General features: G+C 39.6%; 2 protein-coding genes across 11 annotated transcripts in view; both read left to right on the top strand.

Moving 5' to 3' along the window:
* PHKA1 (phosphorylase kinase regulatory subunit alpha 1) overlaps positions 1–14,638 on the top strand; it is a 141,855-nt gene extending 127,217 nt beyond the window's left edge. For 4 of the 7 annotated variants that reach the window (XM_030934106.1, XM_030934102.1, XM_030934108.1 and 1 more), the window contains 4 exons: positions 503–673; positions 9,124–9,177; positions 10,828–11,028; positions 12,304–14,638. In XM_030934106.1, the coding sequence (XP_030789966.1) occupies positions 503–673; positions 9,124–9,177; positions 10,828–11,028; positions 12,304–12,477 (600 nt within the window). In that variant the 3' untranslated portion in view covers positions 12,478–14,638. The remainder of the gene's footprint in view (positions 1–502; positions 674–9,123; positions 9,178–10,827; positions 11,029–12,303) is intronic. The other 3 variants (XM_030934107.1, XM_030934105.1, XM_030934103.1) reach the window with 2 other exon arrangements.
* A 5,445-nt stretch (positions 14,639–20,083) lies between these two features.
* Positions 20,084–21,621, top strand: part of HDAC8 (histone deacetylase 8) — a 261,897-nt gene continuing 260,359 nt past the window's right edge. For all 4 annotated transcript variants that reach the window (XR_004058377.1, XM_030934136.1, XM_030934137.1 and 1 more), the window contains exons 1-2: positions 20,084–20,530; positions 21,068–21,120. Coding sequence is in view for 3 of the 4 variants with exons in the window: in XM_030934136.1 (XP_030789996.1) it covers positions 20,306–20,530; positions 21,068–21,120 (278 nt within the window). In the remaining variant the exon portion in view is untranslated. The remainder of the gene's footprint in view (positions 20,531–21,067; positions 21,121–21,621) is intronic.

Raw genomic sequence — 21,621 nt, 5'->3', positions numbered from 1 at the left:
AGTGATTTTTTCTTAATGCATTTATTATTTAGAAGTGTGTTGTTTAATTTCCACATATTTGTAAATTTCCTTAATTTCTTTCTGTTACTGACTTCTAATTATGTTGTGATTAGAGAACATACTTTGTATGATTTCTATTTTAAATTTATTATGGCTCGTCTTATGGCCCATGAGAGCAACAAACTAAACCAGGGACCAGCTAGAAGTTTAACAGAGATAATCAGGTAAAGAGACAGCTAAGAATGTCCCATATCATCAGTATTTTTATGGCTCTTCTCATGTATCACCAGATTGCTTTCAAAAAGGATTATACCAACATACAGCACTGCTAGCTACATATAAGTCTACTAGCTTCTCTATAACCTCTTGATCTTTGCTGCTCCACTTAATATTTGGTTTATAATTCTGCAGAGTATGTTTATTGTTCACTATAAAGTTCAAAGACTTTATCATAGAAACAGAGATAACTTTTGACTGATGTTCCTTCCTCTCCTCTTCCAAGTCACCTGGAACCTCTGTGACTCCAAGTAGTGGGTCCTTTCCTGGTGCATATGATCAGCAGTCACCTAAAGATAGTCGTCAAGGTCAGTGGCAACGCCGAAGAAGGCTGGATGGGGCACTGAATAGAGTCCCAGTTGGATTTTATCAAAAAGTATGGAAAGTTTTGCAGAAGGTGAGGCATAATACATTATTGATGTCTCATTTTTCCCCCTTGAAATTCTCAGTCTCCTTGGCAGGGATATGACATGACTGTAATATAATCACTGCAATTATGTAAAAGTCATAACTCATATAGATGAAACCAAGAAGAAAACATAAAAATGAAACAGTTGATTTGTTATTGTGGCATTATTAATAATTTAATCTCTTTCTATTATTGTTGCCGTAGTCTTGTTTCTAAATTGGACTTTTAAAATCATCACTTCTCTGCTTTTGGCCACAGTTGGACATTGTAATACATTTGCTGCTAATCAAATGAATTTGGTACTAAAGAGCTAACTTTCTATGTAGCTGTGGAGGGTTGTAAATGTTATTTGTAGCAACGTGCTATTCATAACCAAGTATCAGTAGAGTAAAACAAATGCAGTACTTGGGGAGTTTGTGTTAGGAGCTCTTACCTATATTTTTTCTTGGATGAAAATTACTAAATAAATGCAAAGTCATAATGATGGTAATAGTTCAGAGACTCTTTGATGTGACCAACATTTTTTTTTTTTTTTGAAGGCCTATTTGGCCAAAGAAATTTAAGGGCATGTCACACTATTATGGTGTTGACAGTTTTAGAGGGCCAAGTAGACTATTGTGCTCATGCATAGGTCTCATTCATAGTGTCTTAGGTGCCACTTTCTACTTCATTGGCTTTAATAAGGACCTGAAGTTCACTTCATCCAGGACTTCAAACCCTTTAGTTATGTTTTTTCCCCTCTGGGCACTGATATTCTTCCAAGGACAGAATCAGGTGATCTTTTGGAAAGGTAAAAGTTGATTCCTCAGACTATGGGCTCTGGCAATCTTCCTTTTGAAGAGTACTGAGAACTTGCTTTTTTTTTGCAGCTAACTTCTATAGCACAATGGTGATAAATATAATTTTATCTCTTCAGTTATGCATGGATTATGGCAATGTTCTATGTGCTCATACAGCAAAGAACAAAACAGATAATAATCTTCATTCTCCTTGAACTTATTCTACTAGGGAGAAACAAATTATAAATAATAAACAGTAAATACGCGAAGTATCTAGAATGTTAAAAGACAATAAGTACTATGGAAAAACAAGAGCAGGCTAAGAGTATTTATGGGGGGATGGGATGCTTAACTAGAAAATGTAGTAATGATACATGTCTGATAAATGCATGTCTTGATTTCATTTTCAGATTAAGACTTCATATTCAGAGAAAAGCACTTAAAATTTAAATGAAAATATATTATTTTGAATCATTCATAAACCAATATCTGTCATATACAACATGCAATGTACAGTAATTAAAATTGGCATTTCTGAAAGCATTGTTATAAAGATACTTAGAGTTATACCCAGTGACAGATAGCTTTGTTGAATACTGTAATAAGGAACAACAGCCAGTTCTATAAATGACTTTAAAATTCTAAAAGTATTGGTGTGCTAGGAACGACAAATTTGATTTGCATGAATACTCTTTAAATTCTGTAAAGGTTTTTTAAAAAATTTTTTTATTATTACTATACTTTAAGTTCTAGGGTACACAAGCACAATGTGCAGGCTCGTTACATAGGTATACATGTGCTATGCTGGCCCACTGCACCCATCAACCCATCATTTACATTAGGTATTTCTTCCAGTGCTATCCCTCCCCCCGACCCCCACCCCATGACAGGCCCTGGTGTATGATGTTCCCCACCCTGTGACCAAGTGTTCTCATTGTTCAATTCCCACCTATGAGTGAGAACATGTCGTGTTTGGTTTTCTGTCCTTGTGATAGTTTGCTGAGAATGATGGTTTCCAGCTTCATCCATGTCCCTGCAAAGGACATGAACTCATCCTTTTTTATGGCTGCATACTATTTCATGGTGTATATGTGCCATATTTTCTTAAACTAGTCTATCATTGGTGGACATTTGGGTTGGTTCCAAGTCTTTGCTATTGTGAATAGTGCCACAGTAAACATACGTGTGCATGTGTCTTTATAGTAGCATGATTTATAATACTTTGGGTATATACCCAGTAATGGGATTGCTGGGTCAAATTGTATTTCTAGATCTAGATCCTTGAGGAATCGCCACACTGTCTTCCACACAATGATTGAACTAGTTTACAGTCCCACCAACCGTGTAAAAGCATTCCTGTTTCTCCACATCCTCTCCAGCACCTGTTGTTTCCTGACTTTTTAATGATCACCATTCTAACTGGTGTGAGATGGTATCTCACTGGGGTTTTGATTTCCATTTCTCTGATGACCAGTGATGATGAGCATTTTTTCGTGTCTGTTGGCTGCATAAATGTCTTCTTTTGAGAAGTGTCTGTTCATATCCTTTGCCCACTTTTTGATGGTTTTTTTTTTTTTTTTTCTTGTAAATTTGTTTAAGTTCTTTGTAGATTCTGGATATTAGCCCTTTGTCAGATGGGTAGATTGCAAAAATTTTCTCCCATTCTGTAGGTTGCCTGTTCACTCTGATGGTAGTTTCTTTTGCTGTGCAGAAGCTCTTTAGTTTAATTAGATCCCATTTGTCAATTTTGGCTTTTGTTGCCATTGCTTTTGGTGTTTTAGTCATGAAGTCCTTGCCCATGCCTATGTCCTAAATGGTATTGCCTAGGTTTTCTTCTAGGGTTTTTATGGTTTTAGGTCTAACATTTAAGTCTTTAATCCATCTTGAATCAATTTTTGTATAAGGTGTAAGGAAGGGATCCAGTTTCAGCTTTCTACATATGGCTAGACAGTTTTCCCAGCACCATTTATTAAATAGGGAATCCTTCCCCCATTGCTTGTTTTTGTCAGATTTGTCAAAGATCAGATGGTTGTAGGTGTGCGGTGTTATTTCTGAGGGCTCTGTTCTTTTCCATTGGTCTATATCTCTGTTTTGGTACCAGTACCATGCTGTTTTGGTTACTGTAGCCTTGTAGTATAGTTTGAAGTCAGGTAGCATGATGCCTCCAGCTTTGTCCTTTTTCTTAGGATTGACTTGGCAATGTGGGCTCTTTTTTGGTTCCATATGAACTTCAAAGCAGTTTTTTCCAGTTCTTTGAAGAAAGTCATTGGTAGCTTGATGGGGATGATATTGAATCTATAAATTATCTTGAGCAGTATGGCCATTTTCATGATATTGATTCTTCCTATCCATGAGCAGGGAATGTTCTTCCATTTGTTTGTGTCCTCTTTTATTTTGTTGAGCAGTGGTTTGTAGTTCTCCTTGAAGGGGTCCTTCACATCCCTTTTATGTTGTATTCCTAGGTATTTTATTCTCTTTGTAGCAATCAAGAATGGGAGTTCACTCATGATTTGGATCTCTGTTTGTCTATTATTAGTGTATAGGAATGCTCGTGATTTTTGCACATTGATTTTGTATCCTGAGATTTTGCTGAAGTTGCTTATCAGCTTAAGGGGATTTTGAGCTGAGACGATGGGGTTTTCTAAATATACAATCATGTCATCTGCAAACAGGGACAATTTGACTTCCTCTTTTCCTAATTGAATACCCTTTATTTCTTTCTCCTGCCTGATTGCCCTGGCCAGAACTTCCAATACTATGTTGAATAGGAGTGGTGAGAGAGGGCATCCCTGTCTTGTGCCAGTTTTGAAAGGGAATGCTTCCAATTTTTGCCCATTCAGTATGATATTGGCTGTGGGTTTGTCATAAATAGCTCTCATTATTTTGAGATATGTTCCATCAATACCTAGCTTATTGAGAGTTTTTATCATGAAGGGCTGTTGAATTTTGTCAAAAGCCTTTTCTGCATCTATTGAGGTAATAATGTGGTTTTTGTCAATGGTTCTATTTATGTGATGGATTACCTTTATTGATTTGCGTATGTTGAAGCAGCCCTGCATCCTAGGGATGAAGCTGACTTGATCATGGTGGATAAGCTTTTTGATGTCCTGCTGGATTTGGTTTGCCAGTATTTTATTGAGGATTTTCGCATCGATGTTCATCAGGCATATCGGTCTAACATTCTCTTTTTTTGTTGTGCTCTGCCAGGCTTTGGTATCAGGATGACGTTGGCCTCATAAAATGAGTTAGGGAGGATTCCCTCTTTTCCTATTGATTGGAATAGTTTCAGAAGGAATGGTACCAGCTCCTCTTTATACCCCTGGTAGAATTTGGCTGTGCATCCATCTGGTCCTGGACTTTTTTTTGGTTGGTAGGCTATTAATTATTGCCTCAATTTCAGAGCCTGTTATTGGTCTATTCAGAGATTCAGTTTCTTCCTGGTTTCATCTTGGGAGGGTGTATATGTCCAGGAATTTATCCATTTCTTCTAGATTTTCTAGTTTATTTGCACAGAGGTGTTCATAGTATTCTCTGATGGTATTTTGTATTTCTGTGGGATCGGTGGTGATATCCCCTTTATCATTTTTTATTGTGTCTATTTGATTCTTCTCTCTTTTCTTCTTTATTAGTCTTGCTAGTGGTCTATCAATTTTATTGATCTTTTCAAAAAAACAGCTCCTGGATTCGTTGATCTTTTGAAGGGTTTTTTGTGTCTCTATCTCCTTCAGTTCTGCTCTGATCTTAGTTATTTCTTGTCTACTGCTAGCTTGTGAATTTGTTTACTCTTGCTTCTCTAGTTCTTTTAATTGTGATGTTTCAGTGTCGATTTTAGATCTTTCCTGCTTTCTCTTGTGGGCATTTAGTGCTATAAATTTCCCTCTACACACTGCTTTAAGTGTGTCCCAGAGATTCTGGTACTTTGTGTCTTTGTTCCCATTGGTTTCAAACAGCATCTTTCTTTCTGCCTTCATTTTGTTGTTTACCTAGTAGTCATTCAGGAGCAGGTTGTTCAGTTTCCATGTAGTTGTGCCGTTTTGAGTTAGTTTCTTAATCCTGAGTTCTAATTTGGTTGCACTGTGGTCTGAGAGACAGTTTGTTGTGATTTCTGTTCTTTTACATTTGCTGAGAAGTGCTCTACTTCCAACTATGTGGTCAATTTTGGAATAAGTGTGATGTGGTGCTGAGAAGAATGTATATTCCGTTGGTTTGGGGTGGAGAGTTCTGTAGATGTCTATTAGGTCTGCTTGGTGCAGAGCTGAGTTTAAGTCCTGGATATCCTTGTTAACCTTCTGTCTCATTGATATGTCTAATATTGACAGTGGGATGTTAAAGTCTCCCATTATTGTATGGGAGTCTGAGTCTCTTTGTAGGTCTCTAAGGACTTGCTTTATGAATCTGGGTGCTCCTGTATTGGGTGCATATATATTAAGGATAGTTAGCTCTTCTTGTTGAATTGATCCCTTTACCATTATGTAATGGCCTTCTTTGTCTCTTTTGATCTTTGGTGGTTTGAAGTCTGTTTTATCAGAGACTAGGATTGCAACCCCTACTTTTTTTTTTGCTTTCCGTTTGCTTGGCAGATCTTTTTCCATCCCTTTATTTTGAGCCTATGTGTGTCTCTGCACGTCAGATGGGTTTCCTGAATACAGCACACTGATGGGTCTTGACTCCTTATCCAATTTGCCAGTGTGTGTCTTTTAATTGGAGCATTTAGCCCATTTACATTAAGGTTAATATAGTTATGTGTGAATTTGATCCTGTCATTATAATGTTAGCTAGTTATTTTGCTTGTTAGTTGATGCTGTTTCTTTCTAGCATTGATAGTCTTTACAGTTTGGCATATTTTTGCAGTGGCTGGTACTGGTTGTTCCTTTCCATGTTTATTGCTTCCTTCAGGAGCTCTTGTAAGGCAGGCCTGGTGGTGACAAAATCTGTCAGCATTTGTTTATTTGTAAAGGATTTTATTTCTTCTTCACTTATGAAGCTTAGTATGGCTGGATATGAAATTCTGGGTTGAAATTTATTTTCTTTAAGAATGTTGAATATTGGCCCCCACTCTCTTCTCACTAGTAGAGTTTCTGCCGAGACATCCGCTGTTAGTCTGGTGGGCTTCCCTTTGTGGGTAACCCAACCTTTCTCTCTGGCTGCCCTTAACATTTTTTCCTTCATTTCAACCTTGGTGAATCTGACAATTATGTGTCTTGGAGTTGCTCTTCTCGAGGAGTATCTTTGTGGCGTTCTCTGTATTTCCTGAATTTGAATGTTGGCCTGCCTTGCTAGGTTGGGGAAGTTCTGCTGGATAATATCCTTAAGAGTGTTTTCCAACTTGGTTCCATTCTCCCTGTCACTTTCAGGTACTGAAGCCTACTTCTGTCAGCTCTTCAGAGTCATTCTCCATCCAGCTTTGTTCCATTGCTGGTGAGGAGCTGCGATCCTTTGGAGGAGAAGAAGCGCTCTGGTTTTTAGAATTTTCAGCTTTTCTGCTCTGGTTTCTCCCCATCTTTGTGGTTTTATCTACCTTTGGTCTTTGATGTTGGTGACCTACAGATGGGGTTTTGGTGTGGATGTCCTTTCTGTTGATGTTGATGCTATTCCTTTCTGTTTGTTAGTTTTCCTTCTAACAGTCAGGTCCCTCGGCTGCAGGTCTGTTAGAGTTTGCAGGAGGTCCACTCCAGACCCTGTTTGGCTGGTTATCACCAGCAGAGGCTGCAGAACAGCAAATACTGCTGCCTGATCCTTCCTCTGGAAGGTTCGTCTTGGGGGCACCTGCCTATATGAGGTGTCACTCAACCCCTACTAGGAGGTGTCTCCCAGTTAGGCTACCCGTGGGGGTCAGGGACCCACTTGAGGAGGCAGTCTGTCCTTTCTCAGAGCTCAAACACCATGCTGGGAGAACCACTGCTCTCTTGAGAGCTGTCAGACAGGGACTTTCAAGTCTGCAGAAGCTGTCTGCTGCCTTTTATTCAGCTATGCCCTGCCCCCAGAGGTGGAATATACAGAGGCAACAGGACTTGCTGAGCTGAGGTGGGCTCCACCCAGTTCCAGCTTCCCTGGCAGCTTCGTTTACCTACTCACGCCTCAGCAATGGTGGACGCCCCTTCCCCAGCCAGGCTGCCGCCTTACAGTTCGATCTCAGACTGCTGGGCTAGCCGTGAGCAAGGCTTGGTGGGCATGAGACCTGCCGAACCAGGCACGGGATATAATCTCCTGGTCTGCCATTTGCTAAGACCATTGGAAAAGCACAGTATTTGGGTGGGAATGTCTTGATTTTTCCAGGTACAGTCTGTCACGGCTCCCCTTGGCTAGGAAAGGGAAATCCCACAACCCCTTGTGCTTCCCGGGTGAGGCAATGCCCCGCCCTGTTTTGGCTTTCCCTCTGTGGACTGCACCCAGTGTCCAACCAGTCCCAATGAGATGAACCAGGTACCTCAGTTGGAAATGCAGAAATCACCCATCTTCTGTGTTGATCACGCTGGGAGCTGCAGACCAGAGCTGTTCCTATTTGGCCATCTTGGAATGGAGACCCAAGGTTTCTAATAAACATCCTTTTTATTAATCGTAACATGGCAAAATGCATACTTGCCATTTCTGAAAAGTGATCCAAACTCTACATTCACAGATGAAAAATTCTTATAGAATGTTGTGATAAGCATACATGTTGGGTTAAACAAATTTCATAGCTGTTGGTGTGCCATGAAATTAATACTTGCATTTTGGACTGCTGTAGTTTATACTTTTTATGTATTTCAAATCAGGTGTGTACCATTTGTACTGAGAACACCACAAAATGAATTACCTAAAATCCCTTGATTTTAGTATGTGTTTTGGTTTATTAACAAATTATAGTAATTTCTTACACATTTTTCGAAATTAATTGTATAAGAATATATATATCTGCTTATGGATACAACGTGTAAATAAAATTTTTGCTCACCAAACCCTATCGCAAGGACAGAAAACCAAACACCACATGTTCTCACTCATAGGTGGGAATTGAACAATGAGAACACTTGGACACAGGGTGGGGAACATCACACACTGGGATCTGTCGTGGGGTGGGGAGAGGGGGGAGGGAGAGCATTATGAGCCATACCTAAAGTAAATGACAAGTTAACGGGTGCAGCACACCAAAATGGCACATGTATACATATGTAACCAACCTGCATGTTGTGCACATGTACCCTAGAACTTAAAGTATAATAATAAAAAAAAATACAAGGATTAAAAAAAAAAACTTCTGCTCACTAAAAATAAGTAAATAAATAAATGCATGTCTTGAGTTTTTTCCTATGGCCTAAAAATTTTTTCAAAGGCCTGGTTGTGATGGCCCTGGGACCAAGTATGATATCTTTCTGCATAGTCTCTGAATATTTGGGACTAGTCTATCCCAAAAGATGGAAGTTTCCTACCCATTCCATTTCCCTAAGTAGAGGATAAACCTTAGGTCTCCTACAGTCCAAATCCTGCATCTCGGCACTTAGGAATCACAACCCATGGCAAGGGCACTTGGACTGCAGAGCCCCTTGCTGGCCTGTGATTACTCAGCATATACCACATGAAGCACACTTAGAAATACAGTGTCTCCTTACAGCCACCACATTGTTAGTCTATCCTTGATGATATGGTTTTTGGTGACATGGTTTATTTTCTGTTTTGCAGTGTCACGGACTTTCTGTAGAAGGGTTTGTCCTTCCTTCTTCTACCACTAGAGAGGTAAGAGTCTCTGTCTTGCGCATTTATGTGACTGGATAACTTTTCTGGCTAAAGTATTCCAGTGATCACTTACTTTTCAAAGTGATAGATCTATGCTTTTATAAATCAACTGAACATGAAATGCATTTGAAGAAAAGAGAATTTTTTAATTGAAAGATAATATTATGGAATAATTATGGATTACTTTATATGAAGACAAATTCTTTTAATGGTTGTTTAAGTTAGGCTGTCTTATGTGAGTGTTGTGAGGGTTAGATAAGGCAGAGGGATAGAAATCTAAGAATGCATGACTTCTCATGTGCCCCATCCTTCACATTCCCACCTTTCTCTAGTAGGATGTTTGTAGACCATTAGAACATAAACCAGTGGTTGTTAGCTACAACTATATGTTGGGGTAACCTGGGTTCCAATTTCCAATTTAGTGGATTAGAATCTCCAGGGATGGGAAGTGAGCATAGCATCTGTATTTTTTTTAATCTGTAGAATGATTCTGATATATAACCGTGGTTGAAAACCATTACCATGAACCACAGACACAGATTATCAGATGCTTTTATATTTTCCTTTTTGTCCAAATCACACAGAAATTATAAAAACTAGCTTTTACACAGATTCAACAAAGGAGCTAGTGTTAGCATGATAGAAGTAGTAAGATTCAATAGTAGAAAGTTCTCAAAAATGCTGGGGTTGTTGCAGATAGGATCTTGGGGGAAAGGTACAGAAAGCTAATGCTATGCTTCAGGGCTTCACTATTGCCTACAAGCCTTTTCTCTAATCAATAATGCCATGTCCCCCATTTGTCTTTTCCCTACATTTAAGCAAGAGTGAAATGTTCATATAATTAATAATACATACCTGAATAGTACCTTTAAGAGTCTCCAAACATGATTTTTACATTTTTAAATTTGGTCTTAAACACCATTATGTAAAATAGGTAAAGAAGGAATTATGATTCCTAATTTATGGATAAAGAAACAAATTTAGAGATTAATTGTCTAAGGTTGTATAACTAGTAACTAACAAAGATAAGACTTGAACCCAAGTCTTTATACTCCAAATCTACATTGCCTCCCTAGAGGATATACTCAACACAAGTTTACCAAAACATACTTCTCAATCCCCTTCACCCCCAAATAACTTTACATTTCTTAATGCCCTTTTTAATCTAATAGTATACAATGTTTTACATAATTCTAATTTTTATGTGTTATATATACAATTTTAAGTTTTACCCAAGTTTTTCCTTTATTTACAGTCATCAGATTTTAATAAACAGTCATGTAAAAACTCATGAAGTTGCTATGCCATGATATGCCATTCCCATGTTTAGGTTACCTCTAGTTTTACACTTGTGATTAAAGCTACTATAAGTACTTTTCTATATGGAGCTTTCATTCTTTTGAATTACTATCTTAGGATGAACTCTCAGAAATAGGATTATGGGTTAGAGGGCATGGACACTCATGGCTCTTGTTATGCATTGCCAGATTGCCTTCCAAAAAGATTGAACCAGTTTACTTATTCAATTATTTTGAAGGGGGCTGAATCGATGCTCACAGCTACAGTGTTTTTACTGCCTTTCAGAGCAGGTGATTGATGTCTCCTGGATGATGGACTCTTAGGAAGTGATTTTCTTTTTCTCTATCACAGATGACTCCAGGTGAGATTAAATTCTCTGTTCATGTGGAGTCTGTCCTGAATCGTGTACCTCAGCCAGAGTACCGCCAGCTGTTGGTTGAAGCCATCCTTGTCCTCACCATGTTGGCAGATATTGAAATTCATAGCATCGGAAGCATCATTGCTGTGGAAAAGATAGTGCATATTGCCAATGACTTGTTCCTTCAAGAACAGGTAGGCAAACCTGTTGTTTTCTCAATAGAGAAATGTTTTTACTCTAACCTGATGACATTCAGAGGTCTTTGAGGAACCATGGTCACTTTCTTGTGCCCTCCTCCTCATACTTCTTTTCTGGGCCTCGTTTGTAGCAGCTCTGAGCTCTGTTTGCAAAAGAAGTAGACAGCAGGAAGACGTCTGTCTTCTACCATGTGTTTTGTGGTTTGTGTTAGAGGGTAAAGTTGCCTGGAACTCAGGAGGCTTTATGCTTTTCCCTGAAAGGCCTTGAAGCATACCATTAGCATCATATTTCAAATTTCTGATCACAATGCTTTTTGTAGCTTTAAGGACCTAATAAGAAACTATTGGATGGCATGTCCTTTCTGAACTATTAAGGACAAGAGATTTGGTTTTGGTTTTGCTTTGCTTTTGCTTTTGCTACTCACCTATAGGAAAATAAGAAAGGACATGTACCCTAGAACTTAATGTATAATAAAAAAAAATTTTTTAAAAAGTGAAACTTTTATTCCTACATTTTTCTTATTTTCTTAATAAATCTTCTTCCAGGAAATTATCCACATTCAAAAATACAAACTATTGAAAGTGTCCCAAATGTTGCCTGTATTAACAGGGCACATAAGTGAAGGACAGGTACTGTTGGCAATAAGAAAATTTTCAAAACATATAATTGGTGTTTTCATTCTGTTAGCCCTTGGGAGGAGATGCAAAAGAAAAGTATCCAGGTTTTTCTAGGACAATTCTAATTTTAAATATTCTGGATTGCTGTCAGTCCATGTATCTAAAAATGTGTTCCCTTTTAGGCATAGACCTCTAGCCTCAGAAAACTTAGTCTATTTGAATTAAGTCGTCTTAGAAAGAAATCACGATCAAATGCAGCATAAAAGAATACAAGCTGAAATTAGTAGTACTAGAAGGAGTCAGACCGAAACTCCACTAGGGTGATTTGTGTTAACATTTGTCTATTAATAGGTATGACTCAATAGATTAATGATTATATTTAACTTTTAGAAATTGATCATAATGGGGAAAATTCTAAACAATTAATAATTTTTAAATAATTTGCATGATTTGGGGACCTAGTGAAAAATGCCTGTATACAAACTCATATTCACCCTTTCATCCATAATCCTATTTCTTCCTGGATAAACAGCCTAGGGCCCAACTAATTGGTGTTGGGGAGGAGGTTCTGAATTATATTGATCAGGTTTTTACTTAGTAGGATTAGTAATTTTTCCTTTCACCTGTGTTCTTCTACCCTTACAAACCAAACAGAAAACCCTCGGCGCAGATGATATCATGTTGGCAAAGGATCCCGCATCCGGCATCTGTACTCTTCTGTATGACAGTGCACCCAGTGGCAGGTTTGGCACCATGACCTACCTCTCCAAGGCAGCCGCCACCTACGTGCAGGAGTTCCTGCCCCACAGCATCTGTGCCATGCAATGAGGGCTTTGGTTCCTGGCTTCTGGGAGCCTTTTGACAGCTGGTCCCTGCCTCGGTTGATTGTGCATGGAACTAAAGTGTTATTGCCTAATCACTCTGACCCTGCCCCTTTCTGTCCCATCCTTCCCAAGAAGAGAGAACTTTTTCAATAAACTAACTACTTTAGAAGAAGTGAACACTTACCTGGAGGCTCACCTTGCAGAACAAGTGACAATCTTATGAGTATAATGAACACTCAACCAGGCCTGTCACGACTGGCTTTATTTCTTTCATCATCCATAAAAGTTTGCATGTGTTTTTATTCTCTAGATCTGTTACCAACATAGTTTTCTAACTCCTGTTTGGGGAGCAAGTGTTAATAATAACTTATTCCTAAAGCTTGGTTTTTCTTATTTGTGATTTTATTGTGTATATGAGTGGTGGGTACTTTGGGACATTATTTCAAATGAATAACTCTAAATTGTTAAGTATTTATGCTTCCATAAATTAGAATTACCTATTCTAAGTGCCTTTTCTTAGGAAAAGAGAGTACTGGATCATGGTTTTCTTCCTTACTTACAGGTTGCCTCACACTGAGTGATAAAATTGTTTCTGTGTAGAATCATTGTCTCTACTGTTGGCCTCTCTGTGTCTGTACATATAATGCCTCTCTCGCTTTGGTGAAATATCCAAAAATGCAAGTGCAGCGTGCATAATTAAGAATTTCTGAACTAACACTTGAAATCACATTTTATAAAGGTGGTTGGTACTCAGAGATGTATTTGCAGCAGAAAATGCAGAATAACCCAGAGAAATGGAGCCCTGAGCCCAACTCCAGAGAGGAAGGGAAAGAAGAAAAGATGCCTAGACAATGTCTTATACATAGGGAAGAGAGAGGGAATCAGCGGTGCCTTAGTTCCCTGAAGACAGCCTTATGTGCCTAATCCTTGCCTTTGAAAAATGGGCCAATACACAACACAGACAATAATTTGAAGCCTCTGTCTTCAGCAAAGATAAATTCAGCAGTCCAGTCTATAGCTGCTCTACTTAGCATTCTTTTCATGTGCTCTTGGTCTCTGTCTCACTCACCTACTTTCTACCACATCCAACTCAACTCCCTGACACCCCACCCCCATCTATTCTTAAACTTTTTCATGTATATCTTCACTTCCTAATTCTAGTGTACATATCCCTGTATACATGGTATCTGTGGGCATATGTCTGTTTCTTATAAAGACACATATTTGTGCATGCGCGTGCGTGTGTGTGTGTGTGTGTGTAAGCATACATGGGAATTTTTATGAATGTAAGCAGTTTTGATGTGTCTGTATGTCAATCTGTATCTACATTTGATGGACTGAGTAAGAATGTTGCATGTGAGAGAGGGGGTGTAACTGTGGACTCAGATTGACACACACAGGTTGGTGGAAGAATAGCTTTCAGTCTTCTTCCTTGGTCCCATGTGTAGGTAACCTGGCTTGACAAATGTTTCTCCTAACTTTCTTTCTTCTGAATTGTGCATAGAGACTGCTAACTTCCCTGTTTGCACTCAGATAACTTCCTACTTCAACCCCCTCCTTTATCTTGGATTTCTAAGGTTTTTCCCCAATAATGGGAATGGTGAGGGTGGGGATGAGAGACTCTAAACAATTCTTGCAGAACCAGTGACAATCTTATGAATAGAATGAATAAGTAAGTATATAGTAGAGTGATAGAATACAGATAGTAGAAACAAAGAGAGTACAGCCAACCTTTTCAGCACTTCTCTCAGAGCAAATGGAAACACACAGTAAGTAGCTTTCTGACTACATTATTTTCTGGTCACTTTTAAAGAAAGTTTACAACCTGTTCTGAAACTATTTGTCTTTTCACTGGCTGTAAGTGTCCACCAATCTCAGGGAGTATATCTGGAGTGCCCCAGGCGAAAGATCCACTCATTCGCCTGAACTGACTCGAAGGGCTGCATTTCTCTGAGTTTACGAAATTGTGTCATTATGGTCCCCATACAGTGATACTTAACTTTTAAAGCAACTTTTAAGAAAACTCTACTTGTATTTTGTTCATTTTAAGTGTGTGGTACTAAAAGGACATGTTAGACTTTTTCAAAAAGCACTTATGTTTTGAAAATAGAATAAATAATAAGAATTTCCAATTAAATCATGTCTGGTGCCAATGCGTAAAACTTTACATGTGTTTTTGTGATTGGAGTTTATTTCATGGCTTTATTCTACATACTCTGCTTAATTATACAGTACAGTCAAAGCTCATTCATTGGGTTGAAGTAGAATAATATTAATATATAGTACATATATAGTATATAATACATTTGTAATATGTTAGATAATATATGTAAAGAAATGCAGTTTAATCATTCAAATACATACCCACTCAAACAAGGGTTACTAAATTCAAACGGGCTTATTGACATCTATAGGGAACATTTTCTTTTCTTTTCTGTTTTTAAGACGGAGTCTTGCTCTGTCGCCCAGGCTGGAGTGCAGTGGGTTGATCTTGGCTCACTGCAACCACTGCCTCCTGGATTCAAGTGATTCTCCTGCCTCAGCCTTCCGAGTAGCTGGGATCACAGGCATGTGCCACCACGCCCAGCTCATTTTTTTTTGTATTTTTAGTAGAGACAGGGTTTCACCATGTTGGCCAGGCTGGTCTCGAACTCTTGACCTCAGGTGATCCACCTGCCTCGGCCTCCCAAAGTGTTGGGATGACACTCGTGACCCACCGCACCTGGCCTGTAGGGAACATTTTCTGATGAATGAATAAAACAGATTTTTACTCAGCATTTCAATTGTGTGCAAATGGTGCTTCTTCCCTAATGAAGGGTATTTTAAAAACAACTTGTTTTTCTAAATATTAAAAATATTTGGCAGAATCTTGTTTAGGCTATTTGTTAGCCTTTTCTATAACAGGATTTATTCAGCAAGGATGAACATTGTCTCCACAGTTCCATCCTGGTTAATGAAATTTTACTACATTCTGGGAATCTTACACAACTGGTGGGGCAAAAGTCATTCTTCACCACAGCTGGCAAAACCTCTGCCATTCCTTTTTCTGTTTACCAAGTACCTAGTATCTGCACTAATGCAGCAGAGATTAAGTATCGTATTTTCCACATTTGGTCTTCATTTCCTTTTTATCTTGAGTAACCTCAGGTGTTGGTTTGTCCAGGACAGCCCCCATTTATGCCTGTCTTACTGGCATAATTATCAATAACACTGTGTCACTCTCAAAATATGTCTCAGTTTGAAAGATATGGTCACCCCTATATTTAGCCGATGTGTGATTTCTTTTAAGGCTAAGCCAAAAAACCAAGAACTTATTCTCAAACCACTAATAGTACTTGTGCAGTAGTGGTATGGGGCTAAGGATGACACTGGGGGGGAAACTCCCTTCCCCACCGAATATGGAAATATTTGGCATAATGGCTCTTAAATAACCAATATTTGAGCACATACCAAATGCCATTGTTATATAGGCACTTAGCATGAGCCATTTTGTCTTCACAATTGCCATGTAAGATAGATACTGCCATCTCCATCTTACAAGTAAGTGATCTGAGGCACTGAGGATTTAAGTAAATTGCCCCAAATCAATCATCTAATAAGTGATAGAGCTGGAATTTGAACCCATGCAGTCTGACTCTAGAGTTCACATTCTCAACAACTACACTCTCCAAGGGAAATGACATTAAGGGAGTGGTGTGAAAACCAGGGTCAGTTGAAGACAGTTGAAGTGTCACTGGACAGATAGTGAAATGAGCAGAGAAGACTGCTCATTCACTGAAGGGTGGTGCCCCTGTAATTTGTTTGCCTCCCCTTCTGGAGAAAGGCAGGGGAAAGCACCAAAATAAATGGCACAGCCCAACCTGAACTTACCGGTTCAAATGTTAGCTTTAGCAATAATGATTGAGGAAAGTGAGTCAAGTAACTTGCCCAGTCAAGTAACTTCACCCTAGCAAGCTTTGAAGCCAAGATTGAACCTACTTCCTCTGACCTCAAGTCCTCCAACTGCAAATACAGTACATTGAGAAGGGATTTCTTCCCAATTTAAGAACCACATGGGTATTACAAATGTGGAAAATTGAGGTGAGGGACCTGTGGCAGGATTTGTGCTTTCTTAACCATGAGCAAGCGTCTAACCTCCCTTTGAGATTAGCTGCAGGAATAGGTTGCCAATTCCAGAGCATTGTGCAACAATTCATCTTTCTCCGTAGCTGAATCATCTTGCCACATTGCATAGGGTACTTGCATAGTGTTTCCGGTTTAGAACCATTCAGCCGTTTGTTACTAGATCAGAAAGGACACATGAAACAAGACCTTTTCATGTCATCCAAGTACAGTCCAGAATTTAGGGTGTCAGTTGGCCAGTCCATCTCCTGCCCTCTTTCCGCTGCCTATCCCTGAAGGCCCAGGACAAGTCCCATTTCTCCTTATGTTGCCAGTCATCATGATCTCACCTTTCAGTCAAGTCCTCTAGCTTCTCCTGTCTATAAACATGTGCAGTTTTCTCTTTAAAAAATTTCCGGGCTCTGACGTCCCCTCAGGCTGTTAGACTAACTCCTTCCTTTCACAATCACAGTTTTTCAAAGAGGAAGCTACATTTAACTGTTTGCTTCACTTCTTAAACCCCCACTATCTGGCTTTCTCCCCTACCTCCATAGGACACCAGTGAGTTTCTAATGACCAAAAAGGGTCTTTGACCATTCCTTGTCTTCTTTCTGACATCTTTTTCTCCTCTCAACCCTTACACACAGGCATTTCCAAAAATGACACTCTTCTTCCTAGCTCAGGGGTCCTCACCAGGGTGTAGGGTAGGTTTTGTGACATGATCTGATTTACTTATATTTGGAGGCTCACTCTGGTGGCTGCAAAGATAATGGGTTGTAAGGCAGCAAGAATGGAAGCAAAGCCCAGGTAAACACTGCAGAAAGTTCAAGTGAGAGATAATAGTATCCAGACTATAGTGGTGGAAGTACAGAGTGAGAGAAGTGAATGTGTCTAAGGCACGTCTTTGACGTAGAACCAATGGAAATTGCTGATGGACTGGATCTGCAGGTGAAGGAAAGGAAGAAACCCAAATAACTCCCAGGTTTCTGACTTAGGCAACTGGATAGATGTTGGTATCTTTACTGAGCTATGAAAGATAGAAAAGGAGTGGAAAGAACTTGGATGGGGAAATTGGGAGCTTGGTTTTGAAAATGTTGGATATGACTATTAGGCATCCCAGTGGAGAAAGTCACATCCCTTGGCTATATCAGCCACTCTTATGACTTCAGCTTTCTCCTCTTTATATGGAAAAGTGTGTGTGTGTGTGTGTGTGTGTGTGTGTGTGTGTGTGTGTGTGTGTGTGTGTCACTGCAATTGTTTAACCCATTAATTTCTGAAACACTTTTCAACACTTTTAAAATCAGAATCTATGTCCATTCTGCCCTACTGTATGAGTTCTTCCTCCCGATTTCTCTCTTTCTTATCTTGCTACCTTTAGCCTTCTTAACCAGAGTTTACATTTAAGAGTTTTCAGCAACCCTTTTCCATCTTCCTCCCTCTCACCAATATCCAAGTAATAAAGAAGTCCTGTTGAACTTACCCTGTACATTATTTCTCCTTTGTTCCCATTGCCCCCACCCTAGTTTTAAATCATTATCACTTCTTATTTGGACCATTGTGGCACTCTAACTACCCCTAGCCTTTTAATGACTAATCTTTCCTACACACTGCTACTATAGAAATCTTTTTTCCTTACTATTTCTGTCTAAATGTGTTTTCCCATTTCCCACAGAATGTAGTCTATTCTCTTTAGCCTGGTATTCAATGTTCGTCATGATCTGGCCCTTTTAGCTAAACTCGACTAGAAATTTTCTCTTTTGTGTTTTTGTTTATGCTGTTCATTCTAGTCAGCATGCCTCCTCCTGGCTCCTATCTTCACCAAGCAAAATCTTACCCACCTTCTAAGACCCTCTCAAATGCCACCAAAGGTGCATTCTAGTTACCATTTATTAAATACCAATTATTTAGTACTTAATGCTTATTTATTAAGTAGTCTAAGCACCCTACATTCATTGTCTGACTCTGCATTGCCTTTGGTTTCTTGTGTATTTGCCCCATCTTCTGTATAAGAATGCAAATTCCCTGAGAGCAGAGATCACATTATAATTTATCTTTGAATCCTCAGCTGTACTGTACACTTAATATCAGATAAATGTTTGATGAATGAATGACTGCAGACCTTTTAACTAGTTGCTATGGGAAGATATAAATAAAAGAAACATAAGATCTTACATTCTGGTTACAGAGCACATCACCAGAACACCCCCAAGATTTTCAGAATAAGTATCGAAGGGATACAAAATGGAGGGTGAACAAAGTTATATCATAACACAAAGTCATCCTGGAGGAATCAAGTTTATATAATAACGGGAATGTAAAAAGGCTTCAATGTCAGACTGACCTAATTTTGAATTCCTGCTTATCTGCTTGTTAAGTATGTGATTTTGAACAGTTGTTTTTCTCTCTAAACTGCATCTGTAAAATGGGTGTATTGCAACCTCCTTTATAGGACTGTTGCAAGGATGAAATGAGATAATATATCCAATGTGCATGTCACAATCTTCAATAAATGTTTAAAGTCTAAAAAGCAAGCCAGATTTTAAATATAGTAAGGATATTGGGTTGTCCCAGTGGTGTTAGTAAGTCAGTTTAGGTTGCCATGAGAATTGAGGGCCTGAGCACTGGCCACCTTGTTTCAGATCATAGCGGCCTCCAGGAACCTCCAAATGCTGATGGTAATTCTAAAACCACCTCAGATAGTCTTAAACTGGACCCTCACACCAAATCTAAAATATTTCCCTAAGCTGCAGAAACAAAAGGAGGTAGGAGGAGAAGAGCTGCAGTTTCCAAACACCACTGCTTGCAACCTTCCTACCACATTAATGTTCAAGGAGTTACATTTGACATCATTGCTCGATTGGAATCTACCAAGCAATTTCCACTGCACCAGCCAGTCTCTTGGGAAAGTGCTATCAGATTTGCCAGAGTAAATTATTGAGATTGTCAACTTTCATGTGGACATGGATAGTTAATGATGAAAAGAAATGAACTACAAAATTGCATCACAGAATTTACTGTGTAAACTTTTCAAACCATTTGTGCCATTATATAGCGCCCCCACCAAAAAAAAAAAAAAAAAAAAAAAAAAAAGCCTATCCTTAGGATAGGCAGCTGATGTAACTGGATGGTGGGGGCTCTAGGTGGCCACATTCTATCTGTGTTTATATGGTTAAATGGATGAAATAGATGTGTTTGCAGATTGAAACAATTCATAAAGGGTTGAGGCTACTTTTTTTTTTTTTTTCAGACGGAGTCTTGCACTGTTGCTCAGACTGGAGTGCAGTGGCGCGATCTCGGCTCACTGCAAGCTCCGCCTCCTGGGTTCATGCCATTCTCCTGCCTCAGCCTCTCTCTCTTTTTTTTTTTTTTTTTTTTTTTTTTTTGGTCTTAGCGCTAAAACTCAAAATCGCGGTTATTCTAGTGGTTAGCCCGGACTCTTCCGTTCCTCAAACCTCTGGAAACTACATCTCCCAGCATGCTGTGAAACTGGTCTGACTTCATCTCAAATGGCCCCGTAGGGCAACAAGGATGGTTAGTTTTGACCCTATTTATTTGTGCCATAAAACAATCGATCCTAATTGACAGCTATTTGGACTTTTACATCTGCCAAACCCTTTTTCTTGAACTGTGGTCGCTAAATGAGGGGATCCTGGTCTGGGAAGTCCCATCTATTCCTTCAATAGGATGGGGAGTGGGGCTAGTGTCTCCAGCGATCTCAAGAATAGGAGGGAATGTTGACCAGGGAGCACCGCTGCGGCCGATCAGAGGAGCAGGAACTGGAGCCCTGGCCGAGTCCGAAAAAAGCCAGATCTGGAAGGTGCCTGCGGAACGGTTTTAAGTGGAAGATGGAGGAGCCGGAGGAACCGGCGGACAGTGGGCAGTCGCTGATCCCGGTTTACATCTATAGTCCCGAGTATGTCAGTATGTGTGACTCCCTGGCCAAGATCCCCAAACGGGTAAGAGAAGTCGGGATGAAAGACCATGGGCTTTTGTGGTGGGGGTGGGGGCAGTGGACGAAAGAACGTTAGGAAGCGGAGAGGACACTGGGCTGGGGGAAATCTTCAGAAATTTCGAGTAGCTGTATCAGATACCTAAAGCTGTATCAGAAGGAAGTGTTCTCATCTCGTTTCTGAGAGCGCAGCATGTCTCTGCGGGACGTCCAACGGACAGGTAGGAGTGGGGGAGGGGGTACGGAGGAGGGGAGAGGACGCAGTTTCCACTCCTAGGGGACCGCTGTAGTCGTGGGAAAACAAGCTGCAGAGGGAAAGTGTTCCATCACCTGCCTAAGGCCTAGTAGCTTTCACCTTAGAGATTTTGATACTTTGTATCTGTATTGTCTAAAGTGTATTGTAACTGTTAACAGAAGGCAAGCCAGTTGAAACAAAGTTAATCCGTTCCTTTGTTCAGGATAATGAGATTGACGGGGATTTTGCTGAATTAAACTTTTAAGACTATTTCTGCTTTTTTTTTTTTTTTTTCGCTGATGTTTTTAGGCCAGTATGGTACATTCTTTGATTGAAGCATATGCACTGCATAAGCAAATGAGGTAAGTTGTCTTTCTTGCATGTAGCCCTGAAGCTAGGTGTTCGTAGCCTTAATATCCTGCTTCACAGTGGAGCAAGGAAGAGAACGGTCTCTTGAAAAAATTATTTTAGTTTTCTGTGAGAGTATTCACAGTGTTTGTAATCTGCCTGTAATCCCAAGAAAGCTCTTGAAGAATTAAGAAAACTTGGGGGGCCAGGAGCATGGCTCATGCCTGTAATCCCAGCATTTTGGGAGGCCTAGGTGGGTGGATCGCCTGAGGTCAGTAGTTTGAGACCAGCCTGCCCAACATGGCAAAACCCCATCTCTACTAAAAATACAAAAAAATTAGCTGGGTGTGATAGCAGGTGCCTGTAATCCCAGCTACTCGGGAGGCTGAGGCAGGAGAATCGCGTGAACCTGGGAGGTGGAGGTTGCAGTGAGCAGAGATTGCACCATTGCACTCCAGCCTGGGCAACAAGAGTGAAACTCCGTCTCAAAAATAAATAAATAAATAAAAAGAGAG

The sequence above is a fragment of the Rhinopithecus roxellana genome, chromosome 7, assembly GCF_007565055.1.
Source record: "Rhinopithecus roxellana isolate Shanxi Qingling chromosome 7, ASM756505v1, whole genome shotgun sequence".
In the NCBI taxonomy this organism is placed as follows: domain Eukaryota; kingdom Metazoa; phylum Chordata; class Mammalia; order Primates; family Cercopithecidae; genus Rhinopithecus; species Rhinopithecus roxellana.
This window is presented reverse-complemented; position numbering and strand designations above follow the sequence as displayed.